This window comes from Elephas maximus, chromosome 5, assembly GCF_024166365.1.
Source record: "Elephas maximus indicus isolate mEleMax1 chromosome 5, mEleMax1 primary haplotype, whole genome shotgun sequence".
In the NCBI taxonomy this organism is placed as follows: domain Eukaryota; kingdom Metazoa; phylum Chordata; class Mammalia; order Proboscidea; family Elephantidae; genus Elephas; species Elephas maximus.
In genome coordinates this window covers 149,027,344-149,044,498 of record NC_064823.1, presented here as the reverse complement: position 1 = coordinate 149,044,498, position 17,155 = coordinate 149,027,344, and the positions used below count along the sequence as shown (strand labels likewise).

The 17,155-nt window shown below is 39.0% G+C and overlaps 1 protein-coding gene across 8 annotated transcripts in view; it reads right to left on the bottom strand.

Annotated features, from left to right (window-relative positions):
- Window positions 1–17,155, bottom strand: part of TAPT1 (transmembrane anterior posterior transformation 1) — a 75,561-nt gene that overhangs the window by 26,327 nt on the left and 32,079 nt on the right. For 7 of the 8 annotated variants that reach the window (XM_049886450.1, XM_049886452.1, XM_049886456.1 and 4 more), the window contains 2 exons: window positions 5,948–6,110; window positions 1,585–1,720 (listed from right to left, as the gene is read on the bottom strand). In XM_049886450.1, the coding sequence (XP_049742407.1) occupies window positions 1,585–1,720; window positions 5,948–6,110 (299 nt within the window). The remainder of the gene's footprint in view (window positions 1–1,584; window positions 1,721–5,947; window positions 6,111–17,155) is intronic. The other variant, XM_049886451.1, reaches the window with a different exon arrangement.

The following is a 17,155-nucleotide window of genomic DNA, read 5'->3' as shown; positions in this document are numbered from 1 at the left end:
AGCTATAGTTGATATAAAAGTACAGAATAAAATATACGCAACCCAGATGGAAATAACAAAAGTAGAAATGAACCTCTGTGCATCCACACATTTACTGCGGGTAGCTTCAGAACAGGTTGTCTTGTTTTTTGTATACCCCTAGCACTTGGCAGTGCTTGGGGAATTAGCCCTCAAAGTTTGTAAAATAAGTGAAATAAATTATGGTAAATGCTGAAAAAAGAGACTTAGAAAAACAGCTTCTGAATTAATGTAATTTGTCTTCTAAAAAGGAAAAGAACAAAATAAAAGTTAGTCTGGAAGTAATTTCCGCCTCTGGTTTTTCAGGGGATGTGGGATGTCAGACAGTAAGAAATAGCTGATAATTAACATCCTTCCTCATCTGCCATCCCTGAGGACACCCACGATCTGCAGAATCACACTCATATCTCATTTGGAATAAACCACTGTCATCGAGTCAATTCCGACTCATAGCGACTCTATAGGACAGAGTTTACAAGGAGCACCTGGCACATTCAAACTGCCAACCTCTTGGTTAACAGCTGTAGCACTTAGCCACTATGCCACCAGGTTTCCATTTGGAATAGTGGACTATATACTAGAATGGTAACTGTTTTACTCCATTATCTCAGTAACAAACTTTGACTCTCACAGAAATCTTCCCACTTAGTTCTTTAACTTCCTAAGCATTAATCTAATTTCTCTGAAGTGTCATTCTTTCAGAAATGTTATGGAAAAAAAATCCTATGACACGATCCTGTGAATGAGCTGTGACCCCACATAAAAGTGAACTGTAGGTATGTGTGTGTGTGTCCATATACGTAAGGGCACATACCCGTGCGTATCCACACTGTTTATATAGTGAAGCGTATACTCAAGAAAAGAAAACCTTGAAACCACGGAGAGAAAAATCTCCCAAATTCCCCTCCAGCCAATTTAAAATTTTACTTCTAATTTATATTTATACATTTTAAGCCCAGGGTTATAACAAAGAATTCCTAGGTTAAAAGATAATTTCAGGAAAAATTCAATGTAAATATGAAAAAGTCATATGAATCCATCTAAGTATAAATTATGTACAAATGCACACTACCCTTTCATTTTTTAAATCCTTCCTTATAATCAGCTACATCGAGGCTAAAATTGTTTTGTGGTAGTTTAAACAGTCATGCAAACATGAGGCTCTTTAAACTAATTTACAATTACAACCAATTTCTCAAAAGAAAACAGGCATTTCAACATTAATCTTCAGGATTAATATACACACACAGACACATACATATGTTGTTGTCAGGTGCCATCGAGTCAAGTTTCGACTTAAAGTGACCCCATGCGACAGAGTAGAACTGCCCTACAGGCTGTAATCTTTACAGGAGCAGACTGACAGGTCTTTCTCCAGTAGAGCCGCTGGGTGGGTTTGAACCGCCAACCTTTCTGTTAGCAGCCAAGTGCTTAATTGTTGTGTCATCAGGGCTCCTTAAATATGTATATACAGATACAGGTCTAACTCTGGGAAACAGCTAGCCAAATACAATTATGTAGAATATGCACTGACTGCTGAAATTTTCGCTAAGTCTAAAAGGATACAGACATAGAGAACGGCCATGAAAAAGTGAGGAATCACCCCAATGTGGGCTCTTTTTCTTTCTTTAGGCTCCGTTGCTGTCCAGTAAAGAGCATCCAATATGTCTTGCCCGAATGATGAAAATAGACGATCAGCTACCTAAAAAGAAAAATTTCAATAAGGTGTTTCTTCGTATTCCACTTAAATATATTACTAAAATTCAGATCCACTTCAAATACTGGAGATGTGATTTTTTAAATCCCCACCAGAAAGTAAGCTCCAAGGGAGCAGGGACCTTTGTTTACTGATATTCCATTGTTTTCTGACTCAGAGTATTTGTAGAATTTGAATTAGACTTTACCCAATTATGTATGTTTATAACAAGGAACAGTCTTATAACATGGCAAAAATAAACAGGAGAGCACATCAAAAATTGTCATTCCTCTGGTTTTAGCTCTTTAAATCCAAACTGAAGACTCAAACTTAAATACTTTAGGACAAATATATTATTTGACTCACTGTATTCATACCTAATATTTATAAATAATGGTAGTTGAAATTTGTTTGTTCTGTGTCGGTCTCCATGGACATAGTACAACAAATAAAAAGGGACACACACACACAAAAAGGAGGGCATATCATTCAGGATTCAGCTGGGATGTCACATTTGAAGAGAGGTCTTCCCAGACCACCCAACCTCTGTTGGCTCCCATGGACTCTACTGCACCACCCAGTTCTTTTTTATCATTGTATTTACCACTTCCTAGTATCTCCTTATTTACTGTCTATCTCCTACCTCTAGACCAGAACTTCCATGGAAACAGGGGCCCTATCTGCTTTATTCACTTCTGTATTTTTATAGTCCAAGACAGTGCTGGCATGCAGGACGTGCTGATTAAATATGTGCTGAATGACTGAATAAGAGCTATCATTTATGGCGCTCTTACCACACGCCTGGCATTGTGCTAGGTCCTTGCTGTGCACTGTCTCACTGATCCTCATAATCACCCTAGTATCTCCATTTTACAGACGAGAAAACTGAGGCTTAGAGACATTCAGCAACTCTGACCGGGATAACCAGGCAGTCAGTGATGGAGCCAGCCAGGGTCTGATCTGAAGCAGTCTGTCTCTAGACTATAGCCTGCTCTTTGTCCACTATGCCTGAATAACATCATCAACTGCAGTCTGCAAACGGAGTACTGAAACCATTTTGATCAGCAATTCTTGGATATAATAATACCACCTTCTAGAGGGCTCTGTAAGTCAGGAGGTACATATTAAGCTTTGGGGCAGGGAAAGCCCTGGTCGCCAGCCATCCCCTAAGAGGGAAAGGCTGTAAAGTAGACTTGTAAGGCACCGGCAGGAAGAGCACCTCAGAGAGCAGAAGGAATGAGGGGAGGCTACATTTTTGTTTCTGTGAAGGGAGGACAGAGCAGAACCTGCTACTCAGCTCCACAAACTTCACCCCACATCCACCCCTCTGCATCCCACATAGTGGCGGGCAAGGCAAGTATACGCACAATGAAACTAGAATCAGCAGGCTGTGGTATGGGCTTAAATCATCTTGTTCTATGGATTTAGGAGTAACCAGCATGACTCCAGTTCCACGGCTGCTGTGCAGAGGTGACTGTCCTCATCTACCACCAGTGCAGCTTCAAGTGGGAAGGCCGGCAGCCCATACCACCCCACCTGCCCACTCACTAGGAAAAACCGCCTCATGGCTAATTTAAAGATAGGCAGACCTCACTTGTGTCCTTAAAATGTAGTATATATAAAAAACCCAAACCAAACCCGTTGCTGTCAAGTCAATTCCAACTCATAGTGACCCTATAGGACAGAGCAGAACTGCCCCGTAGAGTTTTCAAGGAGTGGCTGGTAGAATCAAACTGCCGAACTTCTTGGCTGGCAGCCGAGCTCTTAGTCACTGTGTCACCAGGGCTCCAACACTGTAGTGCAGGAAAATGCAATTTGAATTTCAAATTCTATTACACAACCTATAAGGGTAGCTTACTATTAAAAAAAAAAAATGTATTAAGATTCCTATAAATCAAAGAAATTTTTTTGTAAAGTAAATGTACAACCGCCCAATTTAGTTTTTGTACAAATGCAGATTTTCATACCCTGACTGCTTTAAAGTGGGATATAGCGTATTAAAACGTTAAGTACTTAGAGAAATTTAAGAAATTTATGTTTATTTGCTCTTTGTAAAAATTTCAAAGCAATTTTGATTAAAAAACTATGGTATATACACACAATGGAACACTATGCAATGAAAAACAACAATGACGAATCTGCGAAGCATCTCACAACATGGATGAATCTGGAGGGCATTATGCTGAGTGAAATAAGTCAATCACAGAAGGAAAAATACTGGATGGGACCACTGTTGTAAAAACTCATGAAAAGGTTTATACACAGAAAGAAACAATCTTTGATGGTTACGAGGGAGGGGAAAAATGGGGAGAGAAAAACACTAAATAGACAAAAGGTAAGTGGTAACTGGTGAAGGTTAACACAGGACACAATTTGATCAAGGCAAGGTCATGGACGCTTCGAAGACACATCCAAACTCCCTGAGGAACCAAATTACTGGGCTGAGGGTTGGTGACCCAGATGGTCTTGGGGGACATCTAGCTCAACTGCATAACACAATTATAAAGAAAAAATTCTACATCCTACTTGGATGAGTAGCATCTGGGGTCTCAGAAGTTTGTGAGCTGCCATCTAAGATACTCCACTGGCCCCACCTCAACTGGAGCAAAAGAGAATGAAGAAAACCAAAGACACAAGCGAAAGACTAGTCCAAAGGACTAATGGACCATAGCTACTATAGGCTCCACCAGACCAAGTACAGCACAACCAAATGGTGCTCAGCTACCACCACCGCCTACTCTGACAAGGATCCCAATAGAGGGTCTTGGACAGAGCTGGAGATAAATGTAGAACAAAACTGTAACTCAAAAAAAAAAAGACCAGACTTACTGGTCTGACAGAGGCTGGAGAAGCCCCAAGAATATGGCCCGTGGATATCCTTTTAACTCAGTACTGAAGTCACTTCTGAGGTTCACCCTTCAGTTAAAGATTAAACAGGCCTATAAAACAAAGGATTTCATTTCACTCGGATCCACAACACCCATGGAGACAACAGTCAAGAAATCAAAAGATGCACTGCATTGGGCAAATCTGCTGTAAAAGACCTCTTTGAAGTGCTGAAAAGCAAAGATGTCACCTTGAGGACTAAGGTGCACCCGAGCTAATCCATGGTGTTTTCAATCGCCCCATATGCATGTGAAAGCCGGACAACGAATAAGAAAGATTGAAGAATGGACGCCTTTGCGTTGTGGTGCTGGCAAAGAATATCGAATATACCATGGACTGCCAAAAGAATGAACCAATCTATCTTGGAAGAAGTACAACCAGAATGCTCCTTAGAACAAAGGATGGTGAGAGTACCTCTCACATACTTCGGACTTATTATCAGGAAGGATCAGTCCCTGGAGAAGGACATCATGCTTGGTAGAAGATCAGCACAAAAGAGTAAGACTCTCAAAGAGATGGACTGACACAGTGGCTACAACAACGGGCTCAAGCATAGCAACAATTGTGAGGATGACGCAGGACCGGGCAGTGTTTCGTTCTATTGTGCACAGGGTCGCTATGAGTAGGAATTGACTCAACAGCACCTGACAACAACAACATAAAACAAAACGAGACTAAGTGGGCACACCAAACCAGGGGCAAGGGTGAGAAGGCAGGAAGGGCAGGAAAGCTAATGATGGGCAACCCAAGGTTGAGAAGGGAAAGTGTTGACACAATGATGTGTATTAATTGTTTAACGAGAAGCTAATTTGCTCTGTAAACTGTCATCTAAAGCACAAAAAAAAAAAAAAAAATTCAATGTGATTTAAAATGTAAATCTGTTATGGCAAACATATACATAAACAACATTTTCTTCGTAATTTTTAAAGCTCTGGCCAAAAGTAGTACAGGTTTCCAAGAGATTTACAAAACAAATTGTACTATATGTGACAATTTACATTTTCAAGAGGTACTGATCCAAATATGTCTAGGCACCTTCTTCCTTGCAGGCATCCTCCTTCCACATTTGAGGAAACATGACACCCTAAGGATCTGCTACCCTAAGCATATCCCAGTACCACCTTGTCTGAAATACAGACTCTCCAGGCCTAGAATCAGAACCCGCATTTTACGGTTCCCAAGGGTTGTATGCACAGTAAAGGCCAGAAGCACCATTACAAGAGTAAGCAGAACAAAAATTCCTAACTCTCAGGCACCGTCTGCATTGGAAGACGACATTGTGCCCACAAACCAAGCCTGTGCAGGTAGTGGACTGGGCTGTCCACCCAGGCTGAGTGAAGCCCTTACCTCAAGCATGTTGTAGATGATGTAGAGCTTGATGACAGACTGCCCTCGAATCAGGTGATACATCATGGAGTAGTCCACATAGTGCATCATAAAATAGCAGAGCACCAAAATGACACCCTTCAAAATGTCACACACTTGGGCAGGCTGAAGCAAACGTCTGTCCCTGAAATACAGAAGTAATAAAGTTTCACTTTATACGTTCTCAAATAATCCCTACTGGACATACACTAGCATTCAGAGGTAATAATGAGAATTAGGCTGGTCTTTAAAAAACTTCAAACTAACAAGTTATACTAAAGGACACTATGAGATTTTCTGCTCAAGTACAGAATATAAATATGTTAAACAAAAAATATTATTAGAAATGTACAATCTTAATAAGTGGCCACAGAGGTGGGCATCTGCTGTTCACTGTTGATAACCAGATGGTGGAGTGAGTTCAGGTATGGATTTCCATGATGATGACAGAAGCCTGCAGCCTGATCACAAAGCCCTGCAGCCTGATGATCAGCCCTTTTTACACAACGGTTGAATTCCATGCACAGTGTCTGGTACCTCTTCTTTTTATTTAACAACATAACAGATTTTTCCATGTAGGTTCATAAGGTACCCATTTTATGGGCCTGGGGTATTCTACTGTGTAGATGCACCATGATTCATTTCACACAGAACACTGACAGGTTTCCAGTCTTTTGCAATTACAAACCATGATGCAATGTGCATGTTATTTCTCATACATGAAAGTATATCCGTGGGCTAAATTCCTAGAATTGGAATTTCACTTGAAATTTTGATAGAAATAGCTGAACTGTCCTCTGTAGGGGATGTATGAATTACACTTCCACTAGCCATGTATGAGAAAGCTTACAGCCCGTGTGCATCAATACTATGTTTGATTAACTTATGGATATCTGTCAATCCCATTGGTGAAAAATGGTATCCAGCATAGTTTCAATATGAGGTCTCTTATTAGGAGACTAAACATCTTTTTTTTACATGAAAAACTTTTATATTTCCTGTGAAGTCTCTCTTTACATCTTTTTCTTACTGATTTGCAGGACAACTTTTATACTATGGAAATTAGCCCTCTGTGACAAGAGTTGAAAAAAAATTTTTTTCCTAATTAATATGAGCAAAAGAATCATTCCTTCCTTCTGAGATCACAGTATAAAGAGCTAAACTTAAATTGCAAAATGAAAAATTTTAACAAGACACAGCGAAAAATACACTAGAAAAGAAGTGATTTAAGACCTTCTTCACTGGGTCTAAAATTCCAATGACGAGAATAGGAAGGAGGCTTTCTCTGGTCCACTGCAGGCTGATTCCTCAACACAGAAAAGCTGGGTCCCCTGTTTCGGTAGCTTCTACACGTACTGCAATCAACGAAAAGCCCTCAGTATTTTCTTTGGGGACTGCAGAATATCTTCATTTCTACCAATTGTAACAATATTCCTACAAGCATAAAAGGTGAACTCATTTTCTGGTTAACCACTGGCATTTGATCTATCTGGTATTCCTTGGCTGCCTATTTTCTTTCCTAACGCTTGTCCACATTCAGATCAGGGGCTCTTTTCCAAAGAGCTTTGTAGAGTTCAACAATCTTTAAGTCTTGCGAACTGTCACCTGAAACACTGCTTTACAATTCAACAGTGATGCAGTAACAACTCTGTGAGTAGCTGACATATAACCTCATTCTCATTTTCTAGAATGCATAATGCACAATGTTTTCAGTTAAATATGAATTTGGCTGATCTGTTTACAACAGAATCTGGGATACAGCTAAGACCTGAGAAGAGAGAAATTCTGTGAAGACTGTGCCCAGGAAGGGCTAGATGTAGACGGAAAAACACTGGGATGAACCAATGAGTCTAAATGGGCGACAGGCTAGAATCTAAATCAGACCACATATCTTGAGATGGGTACTATAAACCAAGTAAAATTACTCTTAGGAACTGAATTTAGGGTTTTGGGCAAAATTACATCAAGGACAGAGTTTATCAAAAACTATCATTAGTTCTTTGTCACTTCGACTTTCTCTTTTCCAGCACCTTTCCTCTCTCTCCCAAGCCAACTCTGGCCCTTTTCTCCCATTTTTATCTTCCATCTCCCAAACACCCAGCCCAGATTACAGATCTCTGCCAAGTGCTATTTAACTATCAAGGGAATTCTCTGCACACACTCATATAAGATTTAAAATGGAAGAGTTATTACATTTGTCAAGAGTTGGGGCTTGATCATCTAAACACATTTTTAATTCAAACAGTAAGAGGAAACATTTTCAACACCCTTGAGACCCTGGCCTATGCTTGCACGTCCCCGTTGGTCGGGCAGGAAACAAAACGTGAGGCATTTACACTGCACCTGTACACCACCCACTGCCTCCTTAGGTCAGCACAACTCAGCCAAAGAGGAAATTCACAAATAGTTAAAAACTATAGGTCATGTTTTATGAATTAAAGAAAATGATAGGAAACCAAAATGTGCTAAGTCTTAATTAATTTGTGTTAATTACCGAAATGATTTTGGTAACTAATTAAAGTAGAAAATTAGAGATTTCCTTACTGGACTAGCATCTACTTAGTTAAGCGAACCCAGTCAAAGCAATCCTATCTGCAAGCTAAAAGGCTTTTTTTGTATGTATCCAACTGTATTTCTTTATAAACATATAACAAAGGAGCAATGTGCTAGTTTATCTGAAGGAACATTTAATGCTAGTTGTTAGAAATTAGATATACCAAACACTTAAATCATATATCCTAAAATTATGTAATACCATACACTTTAGACTAAGATGATAATAAATTAAAATTTAAAAATTAAGCTTAAACATCTTTCATCTAATCTTACCTAGGCTGTAAAAAGAACAGAAATGTTGTAGAAACACCTTATGCTAAAATTCATGGTTCTAGACACTTTACACATATTCATATTAGTTTTCCTAATAACTCTATGAGAAAGACTATTCTCAAATAACCCCATTTTACAGATGAGGCAAGGAGAAGTTAAGACCATGCCTGCGGTGGTCATACAGTTAATAAGTGATGGATCTAGGCAGTCTGGTTCCAGAAGACTTGCCTTTAACTACCATCCTACACTTTTTTTTAAAAAAGCTTCAAAACTTAAATGGACGAACAATTTAATATTTCTTGTATTTAAATATAATATGTTGTTGTTATGTGCCCTTGGGATGATTCCAACTCATAACGACTCCATATGACACAGCAGAACTGCCCCATAGAGTTTCCTAGGCTGAAATCTTTACTGGAACAGACTGCCACATCTCCCTCTCAGAGAGCAGCTGGTCGGTTTGAACAGACAACCTTTCGATTAATAGCTGAGTGCTTAACCATTATGCCACCAGGGTTCTTTCAGCATAACATTGTACAATTTATCATTGTACTATGATTTCATTTGGAAAAATTACTGTGCAAAAAAATAAACAAACATACATACACACACACATATATATATAATTTTTGCTCTTGATTTCTAACAATGCATATAAAAAAATCAGGATTTCCATTCCATCAGATCCCTTGCTTTCTGTGTACTTCCTTCTTTGGTAAAACCTCCCATTGCTAACATCACTGGCTGCTATGGAGATGACTGTGATTTTCAAAATAAAGAATATTATTCAAATAAAGAATAAAAGCAAAACCCTTAACAAGGGTCCTACTTTCACATAAATGTCCCCGTTATTAAAAAAGGAAAGTTGTAGAAATTAAAAACTGTTTCTAAGGCAGCATCTTAAAAGACATCTATATGTATCACTGACTCTCTGAGTAAGAAAACACCTAACTGAAAATAAGTTTACCCAGTTAAAACAACTTGAACCAATCACATTTGCCTCCCTCTCTGCCAGGACGTGATTATCTGATACATTTTTCAAATTTCACAAGAAGCTTATTTATGGCCCTGCCAGTCAACCACGTATTGGCTTTTGAATGATATTTTCAGGCAGAAGTTCTTCCTTATAAATAGCTGCTATAATAACCAAAACCAAACCTGTTGCTGTTGAGTCGATTCCGACTCACAGCGACTCTATAGGATAGAGTAGAACTGCCCCATAGGGTTTCCAAGGCTGTAATCCTTATGGAAGCAAATTGCCATATCTTTTTCCCAGGGAGTGGCTGGTGGGTCCCAAGCGCCAACCTTTCAGTTGGCAGCCAAATGATAGTTACTGGCCATACATTTTGCAGAGGCTGAAATCCTGTATGAAAGCACAAACCAGCCACACATGCTGTTGAAGAAAGTAAAAACCTACTGATCTACTTTACAGATCTGGCTGTGAGGCATCTCAAGACAAGTAATATTAAAAAAGATATTCAAAAGAATTTTTAAAATTTTCATATGAAGACATTCAAGAAAACTGTTTGTAAAAATTCAAGTTAAACTACCCTCACGCAAATCAAATTCTCTATGTTTCTAAATTTTATCTTTTACTCATACAAATACTCCCGCTGGATGTGCACAATTTACCAAGTAAAGCATCCCCAGTTGCTTCAAAACCAAACCCAAACCTGTTGCCGTTGAGTTGATCCCAACTCATAGCGACCCTACAGGACAGAGTGAACTCCCCCACAGGGTTTCCAAGGGATGCCTGGTGGATTCGAACTGTTGTTTCAAAGGGTCACAGGTTTATGGTAATAGAGTTAAGTAGTGGCGGAAGATGATCAAGGGTAGGTTTTTCCTTCTCCCTCTTTAGCAGCAATAACATGCTAAGATTAAAGTAAAAACTGACAGTGAATACGAAGGTCAGGGAGGATGAGGATGCAGCAAGAAAAATGAGCCAGGGAAATGGCATCATCTTTGCATAATTGATTTTCAAACAGGTCTTGAAACATGTCAGTGATTGCATTTTGAAATACACAGATCAGATCTATCTTTCTCTCTCTCTCTCTCCTTTTTAATACTCCTAGCTATTTGTGGCTATCTGAAAGAGAACGATACAAGCACCACTGAAATAAAAATGTAAAATACTTAATAAGGTTCACATTTTATAAAGAGAGGTCATTTCAGAATTTTAAAATACACTGGGACAAAGTAGTGAGATCTCAAGATGTTTTCCTTAATCAGAAAAGCGAATTTTTAAGATGAAGTCTGACTGACATACAGGAGGAAAAAAAATTACTTAAAACTTAACTTGACTGATTAAAGCCTTGCCTTGGGCTTTAAAATAATTTGAAACTATACTAGAGAAACAAACAAACAAACTAGTTTTATAAAGCTCTGTTGAGTATTTAGAGCAGTACAAAATAAAAACTGCTTATATGGAAGGAACTAAGCTCACCAGACTGCTGTCATGCTGGGGATGGAGTACCTGCTGGCGATGTTGCTAGAACAACATCTGTAATTATATGTCACTTCATGGAGTAATTTTCCTAAGCTAAGTGAAAGCATCGTCAATCCTGCATAAATAAATGTCAACAAAGCTTTAAGACCAAGGACAGGGAATCACATTTTCTTCTGCATGTTTCCATCCTCAAATGGTTACCTCTGCCTCTACTGTTTATTTTCGCCTTGTAAATAATTTTCATTTGTATCTCTGTCAATTTGGCCAAGAGTATAGAAGGAAAAATCAGGGTTTACTCACCACAAGGAGTCCCTGTGACACCACATTCCATTCTATAAAGCAAGTGAAAGTGCTCCTCCCTTCGGTCTGATTTACGAGAGAGAAAGAGAGAGAGAAGGTTGTAATGTTGCTACGCTACTTAGAGCGTCAAGGTGGGAAACGGGGGACAACAAAACCTGGCGTTACGAAGACTTTCTAATGTAACGATATATTGCTGTCTACAAACAAGCCACGTAGGTAAGCCCTGGTAGGAAGTAACAGACATGCTTGTTTCCCCAGAGAAAGTCACCAAGAGCTTTTCCTATACATGCTGTAGTGGTGGCATCCGTCATTCAGGCTCAATCTACGGCTCTGTCTAAAGAGAAAAAGTGTATTTATATATTTTGACACAAAGTTAAAATCTCGAATGCAGTAAGGCATACAGAGGGAATCCAATACGCTAAGAAACTCTCAAGCATTTGAAACTCATAATTCTTTTGGGAGATCACTTTCCTATGGAGTAAACTCTCCAAAGAAAAAGATATTATTGCCTCTTAAAAAAAAAAAAGACTTCATGAAGCATCCAATGAGAGCCACGCCTAAAGCCAGATGAGTGATCAGGAAATTTGCTTGCACCTAATTTATCTGCCCTAATAATTAAAGAAAAGTGCTCCAGCATATAATACTAATGTTCTAGTAATGTTTTAAAGAATGAGTATCAGTTCTTGGCACCAGATTCCATCATTTTTCTCTATAATCTCCCTCAATTTTTATTCCAAACAAGAATTCTAAAAGAAACTGAAGTCAGAAGTTTCAGGAGATAAGAAGGTTCACAAAAAATGCAGGGAAATTAAACATACAGTATAAGCGGTCAGTCTGTCTTTATTCAACATATGGAAAGATGATGTTTGACACCTTTTCAGCAGAATACAGAGCAGACTACTTTGGGAAACATAATGCTATACCATACCATACATAATAAATTAAAATTTAATTCCATGCCCAATGCCGCAACAATAAAAAGGAAATTATCCTCTCAAGAAGTTTATCGAACATTTTTCTGAAATGATACTACCCTATGTGGGAAAGAGAGAAGAAATTAATAAGTATATTCCAAAGATTCTAAATACATTTCTTTATCATTTTTATTCTATAACATAACACGTGAGGCCAAATATTTTTCAAAATTGTGTCCTCATTAGAAATATTTCTCAACAACATATTCTTGAGACTACTAAAGAGAGATGCAAAATTTTTCTGGAAACAGCACATCCTTTAGCAGACAACGCATACACTCAACTAAGAGTCATGATAACTACTCCGCCAACATCTCAAACTGAGCAGTATTTTAACCAGGTCAAAAGCTGCCGAAGCGCCCCCCTGACCGAGCGATCACAATGAAGGGTGGTTTACTTCAGGGGCTGTAGGCTCATGTGCCCCCCTGACCGAGCGATCACAATGAAGGGTGGTTTACTTCAGGGGCTGTAGGCTCATGTGCCCCCCTGACCGAGCGATCACAATGAAGCGTGGTTTACTTCAGGGGCTGTAGGCTCGTGTGCCCCCCTGACCGAGCGATCACAATGAAGCGTGGTTTACTTCAGGGGCTGTAGGCTCGTGCCCCCCTGACCGAGCGATCACAATGAAGGGTGGTTTACTTCAGGGGCTGTAGGCTCATGTGCCCCCCTGACCGAGCGATCACAATGAAGCGTGGTTTACTTCAGGGGCTGTAGGCTCGTGCCCCCCTGACTGAGCGATCACAATGAAGCGTGGTTTACGTCAGGGGCTGTAGGCTCACGCCAGTCCTCAGCCTAGGCCAAAGGTAGAGTCTTTGGACATTTAGTTGTCACTACTGGCACAGGGTCACTAGGAGTCAGAACTGACAACACCTAACAACAACGGTGGGCAAAAAACAAAGACACAAACAAAAAAGCCATGGCAAGTTTGCAGAAGGCCTAAATTGTAAAGCAGAAAATCTGAAGGGCTGTCAGCTATAAACAGAACCTCTCGCAAGTGCTGTGCTAGACATTAGACATACCTTATCAAGCAGAGGAGGCATGTCTGAAGTGAGGCAATGGTAATTATACATTATTCTATTACTGATGTGGCACTGGAACAAAGAGAACAAACACCTACAAACTTTTTTTCCTTTTGGGGGGAATAATTTCAAAGAGCTAAAAAACTAGGAAGAGAGTAGCTTCTTTTAAGGAAAAGGCTAAGTTACAGGAGAGTGGGAAAAAGACATTAGTTAGAAAAGCGAATATAATCAGCTTCTTTGCTGGTCTCTTTAATTTCTTCTTATCCCTTTGACAATAAGATATGAAAAACCAAGGTCAGACGGAAGGAAAGAGCACTTTTTGCCTGCTGAAAAAGATGGAGCATGATACAACTGTAGGCAAGATAAACCAAATAACCTTTAATGAAAGCAGAGCACAGTGGAAGAAAAGTGATTCTGAAGCAGAATTTGGCTATTTCTAAATAACAGTTGTGAAATCAAATGTATTTTTGTAGTCCTAAAATATCTGAAAGGCCTTAGACTTAAAATTAATAAAGGTTTATTGATACAATTTTTCATACCATAAATGTTTCAAGTGTAATGTTTTTCAAAGTAATGCTCAGAGAAAATATAAATTGCAACGCACATCACTGCAAGCACCAATTATTAAATTTTGATAAAGCAGGTATCATACTTAAGGTACAAAGACGTTAATTAAGGCAGTATTTCCATATTCTGTGTAAACCAGCTTGGCATGGAGTATTTAAACTTGCTGAAGTTCTTTTCTGTAATCTTAACTACATCTTATGTTTTAGATAATATCATATAAATATTTATTAGTGGTAACATAAAACGTAATTCTTCAGTTGATCCAAGTTGCAGAAATAGAAAGAACTGTTTGCACAGGAAACTTAAATGGAGTCTTGATCGTAGTGTATTACAGGCTGCCCTCTAGTGTCATTTCAAGTTACAAAACCTTGAAAATGGAAAACATTTCAATTTTGTCTCAAAATGTTACTCAAATTAATTTAGATTGAAAATTATTTTAAAGTAATACAAAAAAAATCAGTCATTATTTCATCTGCTAAAGAAATCTTAAGACAGCTAAAAGAGGTTGGATCCAGGGACCATAAACTCCTCTCAATGGAGAAATCAAGATCTCCAGCTCCCTGTAACACCTCTTTTAGTTTTCAGAACAAACACTGAAAGACTTTTCTAATGTTACTTAGATGCTTCCCCAAATGCCAGGGGTGGTGGAAACGAATCCGAGTACAAAAGAGTTGTAGATATCCACACAAAGACAAGATGGTCTTCAGATGACAGGCTGAAAGGACAGACTCTGGAACACTGGCAAACCACCAGTGTGTCACTGACCTAGGGTACCTCCTTCATATGATAGCCACACCCAAAGAAGGTACCACCCTTCTGAAGAAGAGAGTTTGCAGGTTATATCTCCTTTTACTGTCTTATTATGCTAACAGCCACCTAGAACATGAGTATCTTTAAAAGCTTGTCACTTAAATATTATTAAACTTATAGAACTTAAAGAACACCAACTTATCTTACATTGTTGACCAAAGAATAACTAAAAGAAAAGTCTAGCTCATAGGGCAGATGTGGAAATCCGTACATAGTATTAGTTATTTTATGTCGAGTAGCTTCACCTGGACTTTTATCCAAACTTCCACATATCCATCCTCCTATGCAGTCACACATGAAGATTAAGATTTAGTAACGTTTTGTTAAGAAGCCCTGGCGGCATGGTGGTTGAGTACTTGGCTGCTGACTGAGAGGTTGGCAGTTCGAACCAACCGAGGGCGAAAGATGTGGCAATCTGCTTCTGTGAAGACTATAGCCTTGGAAACCCCATGGGGCAGCTCTACTCTGTCCTATAAATAGGTATGAATCAGAATCGATTCAATGGCAGTGGGTTTGGGGTTTTTTTAATTTAATGTTTTATTATATTTTAGTTTTCTGAGGAAGTAAATAAAATGCTATGATTGAGTGATAAAAGAAAATAGAATCCCGTAGCTAAGCTTTAATATTAAAGTTCCATGCTACAAATGTCTTCAAAAGGTTAGCTAACAAGAACAGTAAAGACTTTTTTACATCTTAAAGCCAATGGTTAAATTCCTAAGAAGATCCTTTCATCTGATTAATGTTATTAATAAATGACATACCATAATTTTCTCCTTCTCTGAAAACGAGGGACGTTACAGAATATAAAGTATCTCATATAACGTCACCTGAATTCTCCCAACTGCTTCACTCCATGCAATCTTGCAAAAAGAACTTTTTACTCTTTTTGAAGTATGGTAATCATGATCAATAAATTCAGCCAATTCATACTGCAAGGAATGCTTCCTTATCAAAACTGGTTAAGATTCGTTTTTAAAGGGACTATATTTAACCCATTAACCCGCTGCCGTCAGGCTGATTCCGACTCATAGTGACCTTACTAAATATTAAGTATATGCTCACTTACTAGTGGGAAACCTTGGTGGCGTAGTGGTTAAGAGCTACTGCGGCTAACCAAAACGTCAGCAGTTTGAATCCACCAGGTGCTCCTTGGAAACCCTGTAGGGCAGTTCTACTCTGTCCTATAGGGGTGCTATGAGTCAGAATGGACTCAACAGCAACGGGTTTGGGTTTTTTTGCTCATTTACTACTTTGAGAGAATCTCCCAAGAGTACAGTCTTTAAAAAGTCAAATTATAATTCTGTATGTAGAACAATGATTTTTCAACTCAGCTTCCATGGTTAAATTACTAAGTCATCTACTTTACAGTTAAATGAAATCCCACAAATTATTGTCCATTTCAACATTTTAAAACTTCTTCAAATGAAATGTATTTAGAAAGCTGTAGCATGTTGGAAATGTAAGTTGGGCAGCTATGCTAGGAACTCAGTAATAATAATGTTCTCGAGAGCGGCGACACAGACTGGAGACATGTGGACATTAACTATACAAGGAAAGAAAACTGTAAAACCCAAACTCCCTTCAACCTTAAGCCTGATAAAACGCTGAGATTCAAATAAGTTTAGCATTTTCACCTTACTGTTCCTAGTTCTGGCAGAGAAGAAAGGGCAGGGAACTAAACCAGGCCCTATGCTGCATATTTGTTCACACCTCCAAATTATGGTGGTAAAATATGCCGGGCTCTCAGCATCTCCTCTTCACAGATGGGGAAACAGGTTTAGGGAGGTTTGGTAGTTGCCCACAACTCACCAGCTAATCAGTGTTGGGTGGGAATGGGACTTCAACTGTCTGTCTGATCCTCCCACTATGACCATGCCCTTCAAGAGATTTTCCCATGTACATGTGTCAGAGCAAGCCTTACCTACAATCAGTGTTGTAGTGATTCTCAAATGGATTGAGGAAGGAATCTCTGTAGTAAGAGTTTCTTAGGAGATTCTGATACCCATCCGCCGCCTCCCCAGTCTAGATAGAGCCCAGTCCTCATTGTGCAGATGATGCCTACGAGGCCCGGGGACTTAAGAAACTTGAGGCACAGGGCAAGTTAGGACAGCGGCAGTTAGGGCTATGACTCTCAGCCTTGGGCCCTTTCTACTCTACTACAAAGATTTTAGCCTGCCTCCTGCATTTTTAACATTAATTTATTAGTTAAAGAAAAGTTTTGGTTCAAAATTATCCCAGGAAAAAT